This window comes from Ailuropoda melanoleuca, chromosome 15 (genome assembly GCF_002007445.2).
Source record: "Ailuropoda melanoleuca isolate Jingjing chromosome 15, ASM200744v2, whole genome shotgun sequence".
Taxonomy (NCBI): Eukaryota; Metazoa; Chordata; class Mammalia; order Carnivora; family Ursidae; genus Ailuropoda; species Ailuropoda melanoleuca.
The window spans coordinates 45,170,621-45,192,806 of record NC_048232.1 but is presented as its reverse complement, the minus strand read 5'-3'; the positions used below and the strand labels follow the sequence as shown (position 1 = coordinate 45,192,806).

Sequence of the window (22,186 nt, the reverse complement as noted above, 5' to 3'; positions counted from 1 at the left end):
TCCCCACACAGATCATTGCCATGAAGTCCCTACACTTGGCTGTACTCGTAATAGCGCAGGCGTCCTTCTTGACTTCCCACCCCAGTTCTCAGATCCTGGAGGGGATCAGCCCCCTCTGGAAGAGCGTGTGGTGTGAGAGGTACCTGGCCAGCCTTGCTCCACCTGGAGAGATCAGCTGTGGCCTGAAACAGATTGAATGAGACCGCATGCTTTGTATCGGAGACAAGGTCTTCCCAAGAAAGAGTGGTTGGGAGAGTGTATCTTCAGGTGTGAAATAACCGCACAACCTGTAAGAACTGCAAATGCATCATCATTAGGGAAGCAGAGAGAGAAGAATACACCAGCTCTCACAGTGTTTTGGTATTGGCCCATGAAAGCCAAAAGTTAACTTTTTGCAACCAGTTGTTAAAACACAGCCATTATTATAAAGTAAATTATATAGACTTACAACTTCACTGTTTATATTTTTAAAAAAGGTATTAAGTCCTCAAAACTCATCACTTCCTAATTATTTCACCACACTGGACTATTATCTCAGCTCTTGAGGTTGTCTTCGTCTACTCTATCTCTATGACTGGAATACTGAACAATGGCATACTTGGCGCATATCTTCCCAACACCGAGTTCAGCGATGTCACACTGATAGCCGGCCATGAGCCAAGTGGGTAGACTTACACCAAAGAAATCGGCAAACGCTATAAATGAGAGCATCCCTCTCACCCCTGGCTAGGTGTCAAACATTTAACAGCGCGCCAGTTCCCATCAGGAAACCTTCCCACCTCTCATCCCCAAAACACAAACAAACACTCCACCCTGCTCCCCGCGTCCAGGACTGAAGTCATCGGCCTCATCATTTCATCCAATAATTATAAAGGGCAAAGTAAACATCTCTGTAGGGTTTTTTTTTTTTTCCTTTTAAACATTTTTTTTCTAGCTTGGAAGATTTTATTCACACATTTATACTTCATCTGTTTCCTCTTTAAATTTCAGAGTAGATTTGAATTTTATAATAACACAGAGTTGGCATTTAGGATATGCTGTCTCAGAAAGGAGAATTTTAAGAACTAACGTAGATACTGCAGTGTTTTGGGTGTCTTTTGGTCTCTTGTATGGGATGTTATGGAAAACCTTCCCGGGCACCCCCCTTCCTAAGTGACCTTTTATGTCCATTGTCCTGAAGCTCTGTCATCGAAGATATTCCAAGGTTTGCTCTAGAGTCCTAATTTCATTTACCTTACAACTTAATCAAGATTCCCCTCTTTAGCCACAAACATGCTTTTGAGAAGTTGTTGGGTTTGGCCATTTATTTGGGGTGAGTGGCAGAGAAGGAAATGGGCTCAATTATCAGGGACAAGGTATTTTTTCACTTTTCATTATTAAAATCAAATGTCACTCCACTCAGTCCCCTTCAAGAAAGAGTCACCTTACAGGGTAAGGAAGGCAAATGTAAAAAATTGAATTCCTCCCTCACCTTACTGCTGGCACATAAGTGGAACGGAGTCAAATGACGGAAGGAACGAGGAGGAGTACGAGGCCCCTGCCAATCACGCTAGATGAGAAACCTGTGAGGACCTGTGGATCTGAACCCTGAATTCAGAGACAATTAACCTGGAGTTTACAGTCTGCTCAGAGGTCTAAGTAAGGAAGGACTAGGTAATTAGGGGATTATAACGTAGCTAACATTCATTGAACACCCATTTTGTGCCAGAGACTCTATTAGGCATTATGCATTTTGCATGTATTATCTTTCCATACATTATCTTACCAATTACCTTAACTAAATGGCCCAGAAGAGTCAATACTCCTCAGAGTGTCTTTACACACTTCCAGGAAAGAGATTTAAACAATCTGGCTAATAATGGCAAATAAACCTTAAAGAAACCAAAAACTGCTTCATGGCTCCAATAAGATAAATTTTGTGGAGATCCCAGAAAAAAAGCTGTTGAGCAAACAAAGCTGAGTTTATTAAATTTACACCAGCAGGGGAGAAGACCTTGACAAAGCCTTGGGAGTTACTCCAAAAGAGAAAGTAAGGATTTTTGGATTTTAAGTCTGAACCCAAGTGGTTTAAGGCACTCTTTGAAGGCACAGAACTTACTGGGACTGAGGCAAGTCCATAGGATCATAGTTGAGGATTGGTGAGGCAACGAGGTGAGCATCATGGGACAAGTCTTGATTATTGTCCTTAATAAGTGAGCTTTTTTCTGATTTTGGAGGGAATCCCTTGTATTTTGTCATAGATTCTTGGAACTTCTCCAAAGATTTGGCCCTCTAGGGCATCGTGGAAACAAGATTCTTGGAAGATGTTGCCTCCTCTGTCCTAAAGACCACGTAGGGCATTTCCTTTAACCTTCATGTAATCCTCTTTTTTCTTATGGCATTCCACCTCCTTAAGAAACATTAGAACACTTAAGAGTTTCCTAATCATTAGACCATTTTCCTTTGCTTTTTTTCATGCAGAGATCTAGAACTTCAGTTACTTCCAAAACACTCCCCACGTCATGTGGTTGGTATTAGCTCCCTTGTATCTAGACAGCTGACAAGTCCTGGTGAATAGAGTGCACACTGCCTTCTAGCTCACTTTGGCTCCAGTAAAGAGTTATTATTCTAGGAGTGAGTTTGTAACCAAACTAACGTGAGTTCGCTCCTTGGTGAGTCACAGATACAAACCACATCAGGGAGTTGTCACACAATAAAGTCTATTTGTAACAAATTCGGAGATCACCGGGAATAACTTCCCAAGCTGTGACTCCCTGAGCGAGGGTGAATGGGTTCCTTTTGTGTGAATTAGAAGGAGTATTTAGATGGAGAGGCAGGCAGAAGGTTGCGCAGGCACCTTGAGGAAGCATGTCTGTACCAACATTGTCTGTTATGTAAATGAGGTTGGTGCTCCTCCTGGGCAGAGATTTTGGTATTCAAATGAGGTAAAGCTAACTTGGTCACTCCATGGTCCATCCGTGCAGGGGTGAGTCAGGTGTTGAGTTCAAATGAGTCTGGGTGGTCTGGGCCACTGGAGTTCTTGCTTCAGGGGTAGTTCATGTTTCCATCGCAGAACATTATGCCCATTGGGTCTTTTGTCAGAGTTAAGAGATAAACTAGAAAGAAGAGCTCAAGGAAAAATGTGGGACAAACGTCGGTGAGTACAAGCAGGTAGGCAGTAAATGTTAGGTCTTGGGGTCGAGGTGGTGACAAGTTGAGATCTTTTTTTTTTTACATATACAGCCTGTTAATTCCTTGTTTTTGTCTTATGGTCTGACATGTTAACAAACAAGGTTAACTCTGGATTTTCTAGAGGTGTTTCTAATATATTTGTTCAGGGTATGGACTGTTCCTGGACAGAGGTTAGGCAGTCATGGGTTACCCCTTTGGAAAAAAAGAAAAGAAAGAGAAAGAGAGAGAGAAAGAAAGAAAGAAAGAAAGAAAGAAAGAAAGAAAGAAAGAAGAAAAGAAAAGAAAATAGAAAAGAAAGAAAAGAAAAGAAAAGAAAAGAAAAGAAAAGAAAAGAAAAGAAAAGAAAAGAAAGAATAAAAGGAAAGTAGCAGGACTTAAAGTATTATTACCCGGGAAGGAAATGTGTGAAGGAGTAAGTAAGAGAATTTCATGAGGTAAGGCTACCTGCTAAGAAATACAGTGTCTTTTTAGTAAGCAACAAAGATTGTGTGTTGTTTCTCCCAATCCAATAAGGCCTCCAAATGTGAGCCAATGATGGCTGGAAGCCGGTGGCGTGGGCGGTGAAAGGATTCACAGGAGACAGAACAGAGGAGATAGAAGTGTATGGAATACACCGCAAGGGAGCTGAGGGCAGGGCAGCAGAGGAGAGGCTCTCTGCCCCAAGGAAGTGAGCAGGGGCCATATTTTAAGGGGAAAGGTGAGGAGGTATGGCGACATATGGAATTCTCCCTTTTTTGGATAACTGTGCCTGGTTGTAAGTAGCTAGTTAGGGACTCTGGATATTTTGAGGTGGGTCACCTGAGGGGCCTGTCTATATTCATTCGGGGGGCACTGTGGCCCTTTCTATGTCCCATCACTCAAGCCTCTTTGCCTAGAAGTGGCATCTACAGATTGCACGTCATGAGACCCCACGAGTCTGAGGAAGACCCTCAACAGCAGTAGTCTTCACTACTTTAGCTGCCGGTACTATGACTCTGGGACTGGGAAGGTGGGCTTTTGCCACTGGGTGAAGAGAAAAGCTGTGGTGAGCTTTTCTCTGATAAATACTGAAAAAGGATTTCAACTCCCTCCATTTTTACCTCAGTCTGCACTTTCTAATTGACTAAGTGCTTTCCAGCTTGTCTCTTAACTCAGGCAAAAGACGGGGCGGGCAAAACATCCTGCGATGGGAACGGAAACTACCCCTTCAGGCAATAGGGACTGCCCTGACACCAGCAAGACCCTGCATGATTGGCCCCAAGACGGTGATTGACCTGACCTTTACTGCTGACCTGCATGTACCCACCGACCTCTGTCCTACATTTTCCTTACATAACCTGGAAGTATTTTCAGTGTTCTGGAGACAGTCTTTGAGACACTAGTCCACTGTCTTCCTGGTGCTGGTCTCACTGAAATAAATTCCCTTCTTGTTTCACCACCGCTTGTCTCTCTGCCTCTGGATTTTCTAAGTGGCAAGTGGCAGAAGCTGGTCTGTTTGGGACTCTCAGGGCTAGGTGTTCTTGAACCCTCAGGCCCCAGTTACAATACCATGAAATTGAGTCAAAACAACAAAGGCTTGTCCAGATTGTTTATTTATGAATACGTAGAAAGGTTTAAGATACTTAAGTTGACCCAGGGTAAGAAGATGTTAAAAAGCTAACTTCAAATTACAAAATGTCAGCTTAAGTTTAAGTTCCCAAGGAAGAATTTTGATTACTGATAATGGTAAAATCACAAAGAGGCATGGTCATTTTAAAACAGTTGGAAACTAACTGCCTGCAGTAGTTATAAGATCCAGGCAGCCTCTCAACTGACTATGAATGAAGTCTGAACGGCCTGGGAAAGTTTGGAACGACTTTCGCCTGTACAAAGTGAGAGATTTGCCCCCTTGGGATTAGTCTTGTCCTAGGTGATAAAATTTGTTTTGACAAAATTATGACATTCCTTCTAACATAAAGTCTTTTCTGAGTTAAAACTGTTAAGAAGGTAAGACAAGAATTGCAGGGAAACTTAAGGCCCATAATGTCCTAAGAGGGGGGGCCTGGATGGCTCAGTTGGTAGAGCATGTGACTCTTGATCTCAGGGGTGTAAGTTCGAGCCCCACGTTGGGTGTAGAGTACTTAAAAACAAAATCTTGAAAGAAAGAAAGAAAGAAAGAAAGAAAGAAAGAAAGAAAGAAAGAAAGAAAGAGTGAGTATAAGTAGGAGGGCACCTCATTAAATTACTCGAAGCGTAACTGGTAAGGCATATTGTTGACTCCCAGGAAAGCTCAAGCAGGTTTAACTACCTCAATCTAACACAAGGAACTACTATAGAAAGCACAGCGCAAATATAGAGGTCTAGAATATGTAACCCCACAATGAAATGGTATTTGGGTTTAGTGTCACAGGAAAGTAAAGAATGGCTACTTTATTTAAGAGTCTGAGGTCCTGAGCAAATCTAATCTTCGCGCATTGAGTTTCCTGACGAGGACAGATACAAGTTGTTCAAGGACCAGTATAAGTTATGATGATCTTTTTAGTGGGTTTCAACTCTTTTGCTTACTGTTTTTAGACGTTTTTATGCAAGCTTGGATAGGTTTGAATGCGTCGACGTGAATCTTGATGGAGTCAGCCCTCAAAATTCTTTTGGTTTAGAAATAATTTTTAGTTCATAGGAGTCCGAAACTTCATGAAGACCTTCAATCTGGTTTTGATTTAGACACAGGGACACCAATAAGTTAGTTTCCAAATTAGCTTTGGTGTGAGTCTGAGTAGGGGAATGCTTGGGACTCTCAAGAAAGAGATCTTCAGAGGAACACTTAATCCTGCAAACCCTTCTGCATAATAGATTCTTCCAATGACATCAGCAGGTTAGTGTTACAAAGGATAAAGGAATGTTCCTTGGTTAAAGTCCAAAGGTAAAAGTTTTGGGCTGGGACAGAGAGAGCGCTCAGGATTATTCGAGCTCCCGCCTCTGGAGAAGTTTGTTGTCCCTGAGGGAGAGGTGATATAATAACGCCAGGGCTTACGGTTGGTATTGAAGCCACCCACTACCAAAAAAATTTGCAAAGCTGTCATTTAACATTTAAAGAAATTTCAACTTGTGAATTCAAGAGTAAAGAGCTCACTACATGGCTCGCCTTCCGAGCACCTTTATTGTTCACTCACTGTAATTTATTTCCTTCCTCTTTTTCACTAGAACAATTGTTTTCCAACACCTTTTCTGCTAACAACATCTACAGGCATCTTTCTTGGGAGTTTCTCTCCCATGATGCTTTTAGTAGTTTTATCTACTAAGGACATTAGTTTATTCCCATTCTTGGGTCTCTGGGGCTTTATCAAAAATTTCCCTGATGTATTAAAGATCTGGCAATGGGACTATTCCCAATTTTGGTCTTTGTTTGCGTGTTAACACCCCTATTTCTAACTTAAGGTTATTCATAAAAAGTGAGGAAAGAGGGGCGCCTGGGTGGCATAGCGGTTAAGCGTCTGCCTTTGGCTCAGGGCGTGATCCTGGCGTTGTGGGATCGAGCCCCACATCAGGCTCTTCCGCTATGAGCCTGCTTCTTCCTCTCCCACTCCCCCTGCTTGTGTTCCCTCTCTCGCTGGCTGTCTCTATCTCTGTCAAATAAATAAATAAAATCTTTAAAAAAAAAAAGTGAGGAAAGAGCAAGGGTCACATATGCTTCACCGTCTACTCTTGAAATCTATCTGCTGTTACTGGCAAGTCTATTCCTGAAAGTCTCCAATGACTTCTTTTGGAAGCCTCTTCGTGTCAGCCAAAAAATGCAGACAATTGGACTTTGCTTTCTTTTAGTGCCTGTCAAATGAATAACTGTGTTCTTATCAAAAGTTCCTACTGTAATTCTGCTGGGCTCCTCCTTCTTATGTTTATTCCATGTAACGCCTCTAACCCATGCACTTTCTAATTGGCGGTATTTCACCAAGAATATTTCAAAATTACAGCAAAGCCATTTCCTGATTCCTGACTCTCGGAAACAGTATGAGAGAATAAATGTCTGCAGTTAATAAGTATTAGTTGGAGGTGATTATTACTATTGTCATTATGGACCAAAAAAATCAATAAGCTATGTTTCTCGTCTCAAAAGGTGGGGAGGTAAGGAAGAAGTAGCGATTAATAGCCATTTAATACATGATAAAATCATATACATGCTGAATTCCGAGAAGAACAGAGTTATGTACAAACTGCCATGGGATCACAAAGGGGGAAGAGATTAATTTGGCAGGTAGGATGCAGGGAGGAGGTTGGGCCTGGAAGGTAAGGTAGAATTTCCCCAGACAGGACAGGATGTAAGAAACAATGTGTACAAAGAACATAATGGATCCTGGGAGCATTCATTCATTCATTCATTCATTCATTTATCCACCCAATAAATATTTATTTAGCACCTTATTGTGTCAGGCACCATGCCAGTAATGGGAAAAAAATCCCACCATCATTCTACCTTCATGGAGCTTATCATCTAATGGGAAAGATAATAGACAAGAAACAAATAAATATATAAGTATAAGCAGCAATAAGTACTACAAAGGAAGAAAGCAGGATAAAGAGGAAGAGGATGACAAGAGAAACCTACTTACATAGGATGGCTAGGGAAGGCTTCTAAGAAGAGTCAATATTTAAGCTCACCCCTAAGGGATAGAAGAAACAGATATGCAAATACGGTGAGAAGAGAGGTCCAAGCCACAGCACAGGATGGCATACATACAGACCCTGAGGGGAGTACAGTGCATCTGGACTGTAGGGCATGGGATGTGAATGTTGAGCTATTAGGAAAAGGGTTCTAGGGGTGCCTGGGTGGCTCAGTCAGTTAAACGTCTGCCTTCAGCTCAGGTCATGATCCCAGGGTCCTGGGATCGAGTCCCACATCAGGCTCCTTGCTCTGCAGGGAGCCTGCTTCTCCCTCTGCCTGCCACTCCCCCTGCTTGTGCTCTCTCTCTAACAAATAAATAAAATCCTTTGAAAAAAAAAAAAGGAAAAGGGTTTATATGCTTTGATATATTTCAGTTAATTTTTCATAAGGATGAATTATCTGAGCCACATAAAGGATTCCCTATCCACGTTGTCTGATAATATTTTGTCCCATTACTTATTCTGCCGTCGCATTGTCTGCCCATCACTGAGCTTCAGATAAAGACCTACGAAGGCATCAGAGCTCTTGCAATGTGTGTTCAGAGCACGGAACAGGTAAGGGCAGGAGGTAATAGATGTGGGAATCACCAGATGAGACCATTTAGAGAAAAGCAATGTAAATTATCTCTCCATCATAACAAAAATCGAAAATATGTGGCTTTGGCATTGTTGCTAGGCAGCTGGTAGCAAGAAAACAGAGTCTGCAGGATGGAACACTAGAGACCCTTGTTATGCTCTGATCAAACATTAGGCAAAACGGTCACTGGCAACAACTCAGAAGGCAGACCCATAGCGGTGGGGAGAGTGATTAAGAAAAAGCAGGGATGAGGTGCATTGGCAGCTTCTCGCTGTTTCTTTAGTAAGGCACCATGGAAAATGGTTGAGTGAGACAGGAAGAACTCGTTTATGAGGAGGGTAGCACAGCTTTGTTAGAGGAGTTGTATCTGTGTCCTGCAGCCCACTGCTTCTGCACCCCAAACAGCAGGAAGTTGTCATGTAGAACCTTTCTTAAGAGTCTCCATTGAGTAATATTGGCCAGGCAATGGGAGTAGCTCTGCAGAAAAGATCAGATAAAGGGCATTGCATTCCCACTTAAACTTGTTCCAGAAAGCTTCGAGGTGCCTGCCATTAAATTGAGGATTGGAGATACAACCAGAAACTAAGTAAGATGCTGTTGGCTTCAGAACTATAACAAGAGTAGACTTCGGGTGTGGTTACTTTCATGTGAACAAACCGGAAGCAAACAGAACAGAAACCTACCATAGTTCTGATGAAATTTTATCACTTATGTTGTGGGCACCCCTTCGATGGACAGCCTAACCCAAAATTTGGTTTGGATGTCAAGACTAATAACCACACACACATCAAGAGGGTATGAAAAGGTTTATTATTCACATCTTTCTGGGGAGGGCAGGGCAGGGCAGTCCCCACGCAGGTCCAAAAATGAATTGACTGGTTTGGCTTTTATTGTTCTTAGGGTGTGAGGCTGGAGAAAGGGTTCCTGCTTTCAGGCCAGGCTTCTGTGGTTTGAACTTCCCACTGGGCCAAAGAAGGAGGCCCCCAACCTTTCTAATCAGCTTGCCCAGATGTGGAACACAGCGGGGAGGGGGAAAAGGGAGGCATGAAAGCTGTCAGCCGTCAAACATAAAAAATGGACTCAACCTCTTTATCACAGACAAATGAACAATGATCCTGGTTTATAAAAGCCTATGACTGCTCAATCCCTAAGGAAATCTAGGTCTACAAGTGTGGCCCAGCAGGCAGGAGCCTGAAAAGGCCGTAATAAACCCCCCAAGTTTCAGGCGTGGTTATGAGTTTGAGGAGCAACCATTTCCTAGAGGTCGAACCGGGGACCACAGATGACAACGGACAAGTTTCTCCAAGAGAGCAGATTCAAGGTTTAACCAAGGACCTTATTTCCCGCTGGGGCAAAGGATCTTTGTAAGCCCTGCTCAGATTTTCATCATGGCATGGGGCACTGACAGCTAACCATCATTCCTATCCTTGACTTTAGTAGCCTTGGGTACCTGAGTGGCTCAGTTGGCTAAGCATCTGCCTTCAGCTCAGGTTATGATCTCAGGGTCCTGGGATCGAGTCCTGCATTGGGCTCCTGGCTCAGCGGGGAGTCTGCTTCTCCCTCTGCCCCTCCCTTCGGTTGTGGGTGCTCTCTCTTTCTCAAATAAATAAATAAATAAAATCCTTAGTACTCTTTCTACCCCTTTCTTTTAGAAATAGAATCCTTCCCCTGGAGATTTACTGGAACATATGTCCATCTAGCTCAACAGAACATGTCCCTGCCTTCCTTGAGGCTAGGCATAGCTGTGTAATAAGTACTCACGGATAACTGTGAGCAAAAGGATGGGTGAAATTTCCTTAAAAAGAAATAGCTTGCTCCCAACTTCCTCTCTTTCCCAGGCTGCAAAGTGGGTGTGATTCTTTGAGCCAATTTTGACCATGGAACGAACACCACCCTTGGTAATAAAAGAATAGCAAGATAGATGAATCCTGGGGCCCTCCATTACTGTCTGAAACAAGAGCTGCCTGCGGGGCCCCGGACTTCTCTGCTGCCTCTGGACTGCTGGGCGAGGAAGAAAGAACTTCTATGAGCTGTCATATTTTGGGGTCTCTGTGACAGCAGCTTTGACCATTTCCTCACATGTACAGAAAAGTGAATTAAAGTGTTAAGAAGTTAAGCTTCTTTACCTTTTTGTGATCTTAAAAATGGCCTTTCCTTGTTCCTCTGGATTTTAGCTTTAAGGACAAGTATAAGGGGCCTCAAATTTAACTAGCTATAACCAAGTAAGACCTTAAAGCTACACGTGACCTCATGAATTCAGCGTTTCTCCTCTTTTCCAAAAATCAACCTACAGAATATAGTCATGTATATTCTTTGAGTCTAAATAGAGGCCTTAATTAACATAAACCTGTGAGTGTCAAACTGATACATGAAAACTCAGATCACTATATATTCAATTTCCCTTTTTTCCAACACATCACATATATCCCTGCACTATTTTTATCTAGTCTCTGTAATTAATTAATCAGAGGTTATTGGATTAAGCTATAATGGTGAGTGTAGACTTCCTCTCCCACTATGTGGTGCAAAGATGGTGATAGTCTCAGGTTCCCATTCTCGAGTAACCGTGCTTCCCAACGGCTCACGGTGTTGCTAAGACAGCAGGGACGCTGCAGCACAAAGCCGGCACTGAGGTCAAGGCCCCGAGCTGCCCAAAAGGATGTCATCAACAGCGTGCTCAAGGCCGTTTTCACAGTGAAACTTGTAACACTGAATTAGGAAAAAAGGATCATATTCATTCGACACCCTCCCGTAGGAGACTGTGGCGCTCTCAGTGACTTGCATTCTAAAATTAAGAAAACAGCAGGATGTGAACGAGAAGTCAGGAGATTACCATCCCACTAATATGTCTCTTTCTTAGAACCCTGAGCAAGTACTGTCCTTAAGTGGCCTTCATTCTAAGAGAAGCGTGTTTGAAGACTAAGAGAAGAAAGCAAAAAGGAATCAGATTGTCAGTTGTTCCTTCACTAAAAATGTACCTCTCATCTAAACAGAGGTTTGATTCCACCTGGTAAATACCTGGGTAGGCGTGATAGCCATGGAGACCGGTGACTGATATTTGGAATTTGAGTTTATGGACAGATGCCAGGAAGTATGGTCTCCTCCATGAACTTCTGAGAAGGCACAGAACAGGAAGCTCGGTGGTGGCAGGGACGGGTGCTGGGTTGTCTCTCCAGGTTTGTCCCAGCAAACGGAACTTCTGTGGCAATGTTCTGCTTTTAATACTGACAACGTCAAGGCAAGAAAAAAGAAAATAAAAACAAAATACTTGAACTGATTTTGAATATTTTTTTCTGGCCTAAAAGAAGAAAGGAACAAAAACAGCAGCTGCACAGTGTCCCTCACAACAGGTACGTTCTGCTGTGCCGAGATACAAATCCATCAAACCTAACACAGACGCAGGAATGAAGGAGCAGGGGCTCTCAGAGCCAGGACAGACCTTGTTCAGAATCACCTCCCCTCTCTCAAGAAATAATCTGGTGACAAATAACGGAGAGGCGAAGGCAAGTGTTGGAGGATATGTTTTTCCGATCTTTGAGGATCCCTTGATGAAGAGTCACAGAAATGGCTGAAGACGGAGTTAACAGGGCACTTTTCATTTTTCAAGCAGGAGTCAAAAGGTAGTCCTTAGCAATGGAAGGTGGGGATCATATTGTGAGGTCAAGACGTGGGCAGGGGTCCTTAGTTCTAAGTACAAGTTTAATCTAGCAGAATCGAATGAATCGAATGAAACCCTCGAGACCCTTTTTTAAAACCCTGGTGTTCTAAGCATAAAAAAGGAAATAGAAAAAAAAAAACCACGGACCACTCTATTTTAATATTTTTAAGTAGCATAAATCATAATGGTTTGTATACTACACTTATATACGGTTACTTTCCAAAGAAAATGAACTTCGTATGGGGTTTTCTGAAACGGTTACTCCATTAGGTTAAGAGCTTGCCCCCTTGGCCATCGCTACGACACATGGCATACAATCTATGAGGTTCCGAGTCTTCCAGTTGTGCCGGTTTCTGCTGCCATCGAGGCAGGAGCCTCTCGGAGACCTCCCATAGCCCCTTCCATCTCCTGCGCCAGGAAACGGGCTCTGCGGGGACATGTGTGCCGATGGGCGCAGCTTCTGTGCTTTGCTTTCCACAAGCCTTCTCCCCTTTAAGAGAACTTGCGCTTCTTCATGGCTTCTGCTTTGACTGCCAGGCTCTTGGCGCAGATGGTCAGGACCACAATGAGAACGCCCACCACAAATGTCACCAGGGGCCAGAGGAAGCAATGTAGGAGGACAATCTCATCATGCCTGCGATGCAGGAGCACATCATCTGGTCTGCAAGACAGTGGAGAACAGGAAAGCAAGAAAGAAGCGTCAATTGCCTTGGCAGGGCACAACTCTGCAACCTGGAGCCCAGCTTCCTTTCTAGCCCAAACGAAATAATCGTCACTGAAAGTGAAGAGCTCGCTCTGGCTATAAATACTGTATTTTGAGGTTCAAATCCGTGACAAAAAGATCTGAGGTCTTGAATCAAGCAATGGGTGCAAATTCGTATATTATTTATAATATAATTTACACGTTGCAAAATGTCAAAAGCGTAGCAATCTTTTACATTATTATTGTCCTCCATTCTAAGTTGTTTAACATATTCCATTTTCTCACTCACCTTTTAATGTCTGCTGGTCAAAGTGGCATGAATCAGTTACTTGTGGGTTGACATTCTCAAACCCAAACTAGACCTCGGCACTTAGGCAGGACCCAAATGATCTTAATTCATGAAAGCAGTCAGTTAAAGTCACTGTTTGAGTTTAATCAGAAAGACCTATAGTGTAGCCTGCAGGTCAACTCAGCTCCATTATGTGAAGGTTTTTATTGATGAACAGAGAAGTGAATGGTTAGATTTAGTGCATTCTTCCATGCTTCTGGGGGGAGGATTAGCCCTCATTTTAAACCACTGACCACTTTCTTGATAAATTTTGCAAAGTCTTAGCAATATATTTCTATCTTATCAATGCAGGGCTCTATTTTCAATTCTAGCACTGGTCTCATTGTCAGGAAGTAAAGATGAGAAGCTTTCCGCAAGCCATGATCTCTCATCTTGGGCCATTAGAGAGACAGCCTGGGAATTCAGCCTTCTACAAGAGGTTTACATTTTGCAAGATATTTCCATTTCATCCCCAGGAAGCTTTGTTCTATTATACTGGAGTAGCAGTGCTTCCTCCAGGCAAGGAAGAAGATGTAGAATAGGTAACCCAGTTGCCCTCAAGAACATCAGAAGCTTTAGAGTACAAGGGCAGTGCATTTAACAAGGCGCATTAACAAAAGTGCCCTCTAGAGGAGCTCTCACTAATCATCACTGTCATAATGCAAGACCTGTTCTTCCAGAAGACTGACAACGAATGTTGGGTATTTCTCTTCTACCTATAATGCAGCCATCATGTGGCACTAACAAAAACAGTTTTGCAGATTAGCTTGGAAATTACAAAATCCTTGCCTTTTTTTGTGCATCATTTCAGATTTTGCACATATTTTTGTTGATATTTTATTTCATATTATTTCAACTAAACTTTGTGCCAAATGAATGCAGAGCCATTGTAACAATTAAGCAAAAAGCATTCCAGCTTACAGAAGTTACTCTTTTTTCTGAATTTCTGTAGCAACAGATTGTCTTCAAGACTTGCGCTATCATTCGTTTGTAGTAGATATTAATGCAATATCGTTTTCTCTTATAAGGCCCTTGACTTTGTCATTGCCTGTTATTCTATACATAGATGCTATTAAATAACCACTTGCTCTTGATGGTGGGAAACTGTGTCTATGACAGTATGTTATCCATGCAAAATTTCAAGAAACTTCAAGTCTTGAGTGTAAGAAAGTAGAGGCCTAGGTCCAAATATAGTCAGGGCACAATATAGCTGAAGTCATATTTTACAGTCTTTGAGATCCCAACCTCCAGCACTGCCACAACTCTTTTCCCAGCTAAGAGAACTCACAGCTGTCAGCTGCCTCTACACAAGTGTGCAAAGGAAAGTAAAAGCTGTCTTGTTTTCAGATCTCACATTTAGGTCTTTAATCCATTTTAAGTTTATTTTTGTGTATGGTGTAAGAAACTGGTCCGGTTTCATTCTTTTGCATGTAGCTGTGCAGGTTTCCCAACGCCATTTAGTGAAGAGACTGTCTTTTTTCATTGTATATTCTTGCCATATAATTGACCATATAATTGACCATATAATTGACCATATAATCATGGGCTTATTTCTGGGCTCTCTGTTCTCTTCCATTGACCTATGTGCCATTGACCTCTTCCACCGACCCTTTTTTGTGCTGGTACCATATTGTTTTGATTGGTATAGCTTTGTAATATAGTACATCTTGAAATCTGGAATTTTGATACTTTCAGCTTTATTCTGGATTTCTCAAGATTGCTTTGACCACATCAAAATAAAAAGGTTTTGAAAAGTGAAGGAAGCCATCAACAAAACCAAAAAGCAAAATACTGAATGGGAGAAGATATTTTCAAATGACATGTTCAATAGGGGATTAATATCCAAAATATATAAAGAACTTATACAACTCAACACCAAAATAAATAAACAAAATAACCTGATTATAAATGGGCAGAAGACCCAAACTGACATTTTTCCAAAAAAGAAATATACATGGCCAACACACACATGAAAAGATGCTCAATGTTACTAATCAAGAGGGAAATGCAAATCAAAACCACTGAGATATCGCCTTGCACCTGTCAGAATGGCTAAAATCAAAAAGACAAGAAATAACAAGTGTTGGCAAGGATGGGAGAAAAAAGAACCCTACCGCACTGTTGGTAGGAATGTAAATTGGTGCAGCCATTGTGGAAAATAGTATGGAGGTTACTAAAAAAAATTAAAAATAGAAATATCATATTTTTAAACAATATCATATTGTGTATTTACCTAGTGAAAAAGAAAACACTAATTCAAAAAGATATAAATACCTCTATGTTTATTGCAGTGTTATTTATAGTAGCCAAGGTATGGAAACAAACTAAGTGTCCATCAGTAGATGAATGGATAAGGAAGATGTGGAATATATATATATATATATATATACACACACACACACAATATTATACAGCCATAAAAAATATGAGATCTTACCACTTGCAACAACATGGATGGTTTTTATGCTAAGCAAAATAAGTGAGACAAAGACAAATACTATACGATTTCAATTATATGTGGAAACTATAAAACAAAACAAAAGCATAAACAAAAAAGCTAAATCAGGCCTACGAACACAGAAAACAAACTGATGCTTGCCAGAGGGGAGGGGTGGGGGGGATGAGGAGAATGAGTGCAGGGGAGTAGGAGACACAGGCTTCTAGTGAGGGAATGAATAAGGCCCGGAATGAAAGCCACAGCATAGGGAATATAGTCAGTGGTATCGTAATAGTGTCGTGTGGGGACAGACGGGAGCTGCACTTGCGGTGAGCACAGCATAACGTAGAGAGTGTTGAATCACTATGCTCTCCATCTGAAACTAACGTAACAGCGTGTGTCAGCTATACTCAAATAAAAAAGAAACTAAACTGTAGTATTACTGATTTTTTTTAAAAAAGGTGTTTGGGATGGCCCTTCCTTCCTAACCTCCCTTCTTCTCCCCCTCTTTCTTTTTTTTTTTTTTTAAAGATTTTTTATTTATTTATTCGACAGAGATAGAGACAGCCAGCGAGAGAGGGAACACAAGCAGGGGGAGTGGGAGAGGAAGAAGCAGGCTCCTAGAGGAGGAGCCTGATGTGGGGCTCGATCCCATAACGTCGGGATCACGCCCTGAGCTGAAGGCAAACGCTTAACCACTGTGCCACCCAGGCGCCCCTTCCCCTCTTTCTTAAGGGTGAGGGTGCACAATAATGTGAATGTACTTAATACTACAGAACTGGACACTTACAAATGGTTAAAACGGAAAAGAAAAAGGCAGGGGGAGTGACTTGTATTTTTTACACTATTTTAATTAATTTGCACGTAATTTCCATAAGGGCTTTGCAGTTAATTTTCTAGTAAAATGCTTCAGTGAGTATCCTCTTTTGTGCTCCTTCTCTAGTGTTGATATTGAATCCTTTACCACAATATCATACAATGGAGTCAGGAAAATAGCCATGGATGAGGTGGTGGGACCCACTATACATATTCTCTGAAACATTTAATTAAAAAAGGAAAAGAGAAGTGAAAATAACTGAAAATGCTGGGCCCAGATATTTGTTTTATTTAGAAACTCCTTGGCATTCCACCTGCTTTAAGAGCCCTTGAGGCAAAATTTTATTTTACTATTTCAAACGACAAAACATGATTCACTTGAGATAGCTATGCTGAATTTGCAAGAGCTTCAAAAGCATTCTTTGAGGCAGAAGTAGTATATAAAAATATTCACATTTCTTTCAAAGTAATTAATGTGCTTCCGATTCATCCACTTCTAAGATGCCCCATTGAATCCTTCAATGGGAAGGAAGGCAAGCAGAATATGCCCTTTGGCGTAAGGATTACTTTGAGCTGAAGGCGACTGAGAAGAAGCAGATATTAGAAAGTTCTTTGGGGCGCCTGGGCGGCTGAGTCGGTTAAGCGGCTGACTCTTGAGAACTTCCACGCGGTCCCAAGATGCACTTGTTCATAAACGTCTCTGTTTTTCTCTTGTTAATCTGTCTTTTGTCAGTCTAATTTACAGAGCCCCAGCCTATGAATCTGAGAGGGGTAGAGGGAAAAGTTTTTCCTCCCCTATAGGAAAAAGGGATTTCTCCCCACAGGAATGCTTCGCTTCATTATTCAGTTAATAGGATTTACTGAGATTATCTCTAAATTGATCCTTGTAACACAATTCAAGTCTGGTTCATTCAAATTGGGACTTGAGCGTCTTGATTTAAAGCACTACCCTGCCTCAGTTTCCTCCAATTTGATCAGGCAGCCCTGCATTTAGAATTCAGTTTTCCGTAATTCTATAATGGTAGGACTAAAAGAGAACTTTAAAAAAAAAAATTACTATTTTCAGGGCTCCTGGATGGCTCAGTTGGTTAAGCATCTGACTCTTGATTTCAGCTCAGGTCTTGATCTCAGGGTCATGAGATCAAGTCCTGTGTTGGGCTCCACAGCGGAGCCTGCGTAAGATTCTCTCTCCCTCTCCCTTTGCCCCTCCCCCCTATTTAAAAAAAATACTATCTGCAGTATTTGGCCAACCGGATAAATGACCTGATGAGATCTGAATATGATGTAGTATAATCAGGATGGTGAGGAGGATGTAGGCAATTTACAAAAAAGAGGGCGATTACTCTGTGTCTGAGGACTTCAAAAAAGTAACCAAGGGATTTATTTTGGGATATGTAGAAACACTAATGGAAAGCACTTGTAAATCCCGAGAAAGGGTGGGTACAAGTATCACAAAACAAGAGAAAGTGCTGCGAGTACCTTTAGAAACACTTTCTTAAGGCTTGGCCCTACCCTGAGTCAAGCTTTGAAAGTATATTGTGGGGGCGCCTGGGTGGCACAGCGGTTAAGCGTCTGCCTTCGGCTCAGGGCGTGATCCCGGCAATCTGGGATCTAGCCCCACATCAGGCTCTTCAGCTATGAGCCTGCTTCTTCCTCTCCCACTCCCCCTGCTTGTGTTCCCTCTCTTGCTGGCTGTCTCTATCTCTGTCGAATAAATAAATAAAATCTTTATAAAAAAAAAAAGAAAGTATATTGTAGGTATATTAGAAAATAGCATTTATTAGGTGCTCTGGTAGGGCATTTAATCCCACTTGATCCTTAAAATAACCCTGTGATGGAAAAATTTTTAATTGTCATTTTATAACCAAAGAAACTGAGGTAAAGAAAGATGAGTTTACTCAAGATTACCCAACATAAAATAATAACACAGTGTTTCAAAACCCTATCTGTATGACTTTTAAGCCTGTACTGTTTACCCCTCAGGGGCTTTTCTCAAATTTGAACCACCTCTGGTGTTTGTTGAAATGCAACTTCCTGAATTTCAAGTCCTGGTTGCCTGCCTCAGAATATGAGGTTGTGGGATCCAGACATCTGCATTTGTGAGAAGCTCCAAAGCTCTAATAAGTTAAAAAAAAAAATTGGAATGAAACAAAAAAGCTACTCAGCTGGCTATTTCTGAAACTGTCTAATTAAATCTTATGTCCAGGTTATTTTCTTGGCCTCCACATACTTTCGGGTAGAAGGGGCAGTGTATGAAGGTGTCCTGGGACAAGACAGGAGGAGAGAAGGGGGGGGTGGGGAGTAATGGGGGTAGGGTAGGGAGTAGAAATCCAGTCCTGATGTTAGATTTGCTCAGAGGGCGTTTTTGTCCTAATTAGCAAAAAGTACCCCATAGATTAGCAGCAATGTGCCACATAAAAAAGATAAAGATTTGTTGTGTATCATCCTAAATATTAAAAATATATTCCCTTTGACTTTGTCTCGCCAAAGGAGATTTCTTCCATCTCTCAAAACCTGTTCTTTTGGCTGACAGGAACAGAAAATGATGACCTCTTTTTTTAATGGGCTGGAAAATTTCTTAAACTTAACTCAAAGTTCATATAAAAATCTGAACTGCGAAGTTACTGGTATCCCATGATGGTAACTGCACCGATGAAGAGAAAAAATGATCTACTTCCAAGTACTTTCTCCATGAGAGCCTATAGAACGCAGCAATCTTTTTTTTAAAGATTTATTTATTTATTTTAGAGTGAGAGACCATGCCCATGAGCGAGAGAGAGAGCATGTGTGCACGAGTTGGGGGGAGGGGCAGAGGGAGAGGGAGAGAAGCAGGGTCCTGCTGAGCGTGGAGCCCCATGCAGGGCTGGATCTCACAACCCTGAGACCATGACCTGAGCCAAAATCAAGAGTCAGCCACTTAACCAACTGAGCCACCCATGCGCCCCAAAAGTAGAAATATTTTTAGGTTTATTATCACAAGAACTTTTTGCTTATTTGAGCAGAGAATTTTCATATTCATATAGGCTGCTAGAAAGCTCAAATTTTGGCTTGCCTTAGCAAGATCATACAATTTTTTTCTGCCAGCCAGACCCTTCTTATTTTCTGCACATGTTTCTAATTTATTTTATCTTGCTAAATTCTATCAATCTTAGGGCACTTCTTTTTTTTTTTTTTTTTTTTTTTTTTAAAAATTTTTTTTTTTTTTTNGACAGATAGAGACAGCCAGTGAGAGAGGGAATACAAGCAGGGGGAGTGGGAGAGGAAGAAGCAGGCTCATAACAGATGAGCCTGATGTGGGGCTCGATCCCATAACACCGGGATCACGCCCTGAGCCAAAGGCAGACGCTTAACCGCTGTGCCACCCAGGCGCCCCAGGGCACTTCTTAAACTCTTCTTAGAGTAGGTACATATCAATTATCTACATTTACATATCAGGTATTCAATAAACCTTGGAAACTTTTTTAGTTGTCAGCTTTATCCATATTTCTATGAGAAATAACATACTACATCATTACAGGACTTCGCACTTGTGTGTTTTGTGGAAATCTTAAAGTCTACAAATGCTTCATCATACCACAATCATAACACAATTCTGCAGGCATAATGGCAGTCCAACATGCCAGGCCTCTGGTAGAGTAGCAAAATCAAATGACATAAAAAAATGTGATGATTTCATCCTCCAAGCATTTTGAACAGGTCCTCTCTATTCCTGCTGTAAACCTTGCTTATCACTTATAACATGGTCTACTTTTAAAAAGAATCTTAAAAAGATAACAATAAAAACAAAAGACTTAAGTAAGATAAAACTCTTAAACTAACAGTAAAGAGCAAATACAGTGTAAGTAGGATAGGAAAAAAATTGAAAAGTAGAAAAATAGAAGTCCAAGGCTAAGAAGAGCTCCCGCCTTAAGCATTAAGTGGAATTTACCTCTAAGCTTCTCAGTACCCAAGGGAAAAAGGACAGAGATGAGTTACACAGCTGCCGTTATATAAAAAAAGGGAAGCATGCCAATTCATCAGAACAAACTTTTTGCTAGGGCTATACTTAATACATGAGATGGTGTGTATTTTTACATAAAGTAATTTGTGTAACACATTTGAAAGGCTAAGAGCGGCTTTACAAAGCTGGCTAATGAAATCATGTGAGGAGTTTTTATAATTCCAATTCCAAGGTCTCAGATCTACTGAGTCAGACTGAAGTGGTTGTTTTTGTTTTTGTTTTTTAAAGATTTTATTTATTTATTTGAGAGAGAGAGAGAAAACAAATGGGGGTGGGAGGTGGGCAAGGGGAAGCAGATGGAAAGGGACAAGCAGACTCCCCACTGAGCGTGAAGCCTGACCTGGGGCTTGATCCCAGGACCCTGAGATCATGACCTGAGCCGAAATCAAGAGTCGGCTGCTTAACCAACTGAGCCACCCATGTGCCCCCAGACTGAGGTTTTAAACAGCTTTCCAGGCAATGCCAATAATTACTCATATCTGGGAATTACTGACCTAATGCTTCTTAAATATCAAATGTATCAGCTTGGTTTTTGACAATAACTGAAGAGCCAATCGTTCAAGACTGAAATCACTGACAAGCATCCTATGTTACTGGTTGAAAGGAGAGTCTATTGTCAGCTTAGATTCCTGACACGGAAGTGACAAAATAATATTTTATAACGAAAACCAAAAACCTGACATGTGTTCATTCTCAGATAATTTTCTCTACTTGGAGCTAGGTTTCAGACACCCTTTGAAGGTTTACTCTGAAGCCTCAAATATATCAACAGGTATTTAACTGAAATGCCACACGTAAGAGGAGACTATGTATAGTAGGTTTTCAGGCAGAAATTGCTGACCACTGACTTCTAAACTAGAAAAACCTTGATGTGGGTATCATTAAATGTTTTAATTTTTAGCAAGACTCTGTGCTATGGGCTTTCTAGAAAGGGACTGAATTATGACTCGATCTATTGATTGATGATTTTTAAAAGATTTCAAAAGTTTTTTTTTTTTACCAAAAAACATTGAAGATTGGCTGGTAAAAATACTGAATTTGGTTTTGGCATAAAACCGTCCTTATTGAGGGTAATTAGCCAATGTGTTTAGTTGCTATTTGAAGCAATTTTAAAACCTTGGCAAGCGAAAAGTATGGTTGTCTTATATGACCACAGGAAAGCACTTGAATAGCGAATCTGAAAGCTGTATCAAGTTATGCTATAAATTACAGTGCGAATACAGAGACCAGAACATAGAGATCCTTTGCAGTGTTCTTTGTGATGATTTGTTCTATCAGGAGCCCATTTTTGCCCACTCGATTTCAGCAATGATATTGTGATAAGGGCTTTGAAAAGCTTGTGAAGTAGTTTATCAACATCATAGCTTTGCTCCACAGATGGTTCCTATCTATGGATGAAAGCTGCTTACACAGCTATAAATGTTATAAATACCCTTACATTTTCTTAACTATTTTCTCCAGTTAGGTAAACTTAGAGTCGTAATATTTAACTGTATAGGAGTTGTTCCTCAAGCTTGCCTATTCTTCTTGGAGGAAATGAAATCAAGCCTCAGACCTGCAGTTTCTAGAGAGAAAAATTTGCATTTGGCTTTGGCAGGATACACAGTAAACTAGCAGGTGTGTTATTTTGGAGCAGTAAAGGGTTGAATTAATTATAAATAGCAAGTCCACCCTGATGGTAAGTCCTAAGTAGACTTGCAAGTGTAGGGCAGTGTTTCAGAACATGAACTTGAGTTAGACAAACCTGGGTTTAAATACGGGATTTACAACTTGCTAACTGCATGATTTTAGGAAAAATACTTAATCCAAAAAGAAAATAGAAAAAGAAGAATACTTAACCCCTCAATGTCTTCATTTTTTCAACTGTAAAGTGGCAATAATA

General features: G+C 41.1%; 1 protein-coding gene across 3 annotated transcripts in view; it reads right to left on the bottom strand.

Annotated features, from left to right (window-relative positions):
- Positions 1-22,186, bottom strand: part of KCNMB4 (potassium calcium-activated channel subfamily M regulatory beta subunit 4) — a 111,495-nt gene that overhangs the window by 37,734 nt on the left and 51,575 nt on the right. The window contains exon 3 of one of the 3 annotated variants that reach the window (XM_034644449.1): positions 144-296. The exons of 1 other annotated variant lie outside the window; for it this stretch is intronic. In XM_034644449.1, the coding sequence (XP_034500340.1) occupies positions 144-296 (153 nt within the window). Of the gene's footprint in view, positions 1-143; positions 297-9,151; positions 12,682-22,186 lie in introns of those variants that run through there. One more of the 3 variants, XM_019802731.2, reaches the window with a different exon arrangement.